Genomic DNA, 1,750 nt, shown 5'->3' with positions numbered 1-1,750 from the left:
ATATAAAAAAAATTATTTAATGATAAAAAATCACAATTTACTCTCTAAAGTAAAATTCAAACTTTAGAGGATACAAATCTTAAAATAATTTATTAAAAAAGATAATTTTGAATGACAACTCACAAGAAACTATCAAATAGCAATGCAAGTTTGGTTTAATTGCATTAGAAAACATACGCCAGAAGCTGGAAATTAATAGCAATGTTCACATTTCCTTTTCAACAAAAGAAAAAAGTCCTCCATTTATTTGTATCATCTTATATATTACAGATAGGGTATTCCATGACCTAATTCGTCATTCAAATCTTTCTTCACAAAGCCTTTCTCAGCAATTGCAAATTCCAATTTTGCCCCTTCAAGATCATCCTTTGCAGCAGCCACATTTGCTTTCAAGCTCTCAACCCTATCCTCAAGATCAACAACATAACCCTTCAGCTTTGTCACCATCGCTTCTTTCACCATATAAACTTTCATACGCAGTGCAGATTTAACATGAGGCTCAAGCCATGTCAAATCATCAAATCTAACTATCTCAACTTCATCCCATAAATCTTGAAGCTCTTTACAAGCATCATCATCATTCAACATATCCTTAACTTTCTTAGTCTTGAGAAAATGAAGTACTCTTCCTAAAGCTGTGAAACCCCTTTCAATGAACCTTTGGCTCCTATTTCTTTTTAGAAGGCTTTCAATAAGTGAAGGGTGCTTTAAACATGCTTTCTCTAGCAATTCAACATAATCTTTTTCAATTTTTGCCACACCCTTGAAATCTGTTAACTCTCTACCGCATGAGGCATTGGTGTTGAGAGAAACTTCGGCAACAATGATGCATGTGTCGTTTACAAGAAACCAATTTTTGGGGTCACTAAATTTTTTTATGTCCATTACTATCATCGGTAAATGACGTTTGTGGAAATCCTCATACAAACTATCTGGAAAAATGACAAAACAAATTTAAGGTAAGAAATTCTTTTGAATGGAATTATTATTACCACGCCAAGGTGTAATGTAAATGGAATTATTATTACCTGTTTTTGTCATTTTGCCATCAACCTGATTAATCAAAGACAACTTTAAACTTGCATATCGGTTCCAGTAATCAGGAAGATTAGTAGAATTATTCCCAGCATCCCAACAAATTTCAACTTCATCTTCTCCTTCTGGATATAAAAGTATCCTCCTAAACAAGATAAAAAAAATAAAAGTAATTGAAAAAAATTAAAATAACCTCAAAATTAAAGTAGGAGCTAATTCAATAATTGCAAGCAACGTACCACGGATGAGAGCCAGCGAAGAATGTGTCAGAGTAGAGCACCTGGCAGTTCAGATCAAAGAAGTTGTTGACGGTCCAAGTGAACTTCACAATTGTTTCCACCATTGCTTTTTGATCCTCCATTTCATTAAATCAAGTAAGTAATGATACTAAGACAATGGGAGTGTAAATAAACTTGAAACTTGATGTATTTATGGGAGGATGACAAAATGCAACTTTTTTGAGTAGGTTAATGATGGAGAAGATCAGAAGAGTGCATGGTTGAAGTAAAAGGAACATAGAGTTCTTTATTTTTGTGGAGACATTCTCATTTTTGAAAGTTTAAGTACACTAAAAAATTCAAATAAAAGATTTATTTCTTGTCCTAACATGAGATACAAGTTTTTTTAGGAGATTGATAAAGAAGAAAAAAAATTCTAAAGATGATGGATTAATGAGTTCATAACAAGATTTTGGCAGGTTAGAAAATTGGAGACA

The 1,750-nt window shown here is 32.5% G+C and overlaps 1 protein-coding gene across 1 annotated transcript; it reads right to left on the bottom strand.

Annotated features, from left to right (window-relative positions):
* Nucleotides 1-264: 264 nt before the first annotated feature.
* Nucleotides 265-1,396, bottom strand: LOC127745016 (MATH domain and coiled-coil domain-containing protein At3g58360-like). Its single transcript, XM_052257979.1, has 3 exons — nucleotides 1,275-1,396; nucleotides 1,029-1,180; nucleotides 265-932 (listed from the first exon to the last, which is right to left on the bottom strand). The coding sequence occupies exons 1-3, from the start codon at nucleotides 1,394-1,396 to the stop codon at nucleotides 265-267; spliced, it is 942 nt and encodes a 313-aa protein (XP_052113939.1).
* Between the last annotated feature and the right edge of the window lie 354 nt (nucleotides 1,397-1,750).

This window comes from Arachis duranensis, chromosome 2 (assembly GCF_000817695.3).
Source record: "Arachis duranensis cultivar V14167 chromosome 2, aradu.V14167.gnm2.J7QH, whole genome shotgun sequence".
In the NCBI taxonomy this organism is placed as follows: Eukaryota; Viridiplantae; Streptophyta; class Magnoliopsida; order Fabales; family Fabaceae; genus Arachis; species Arachis duranensis.
The sequence above is the reverse complement of the archived record's forward strand: the minus strand, read 5'-3'. Positions and strand labels throughout refer to the sequence as shown.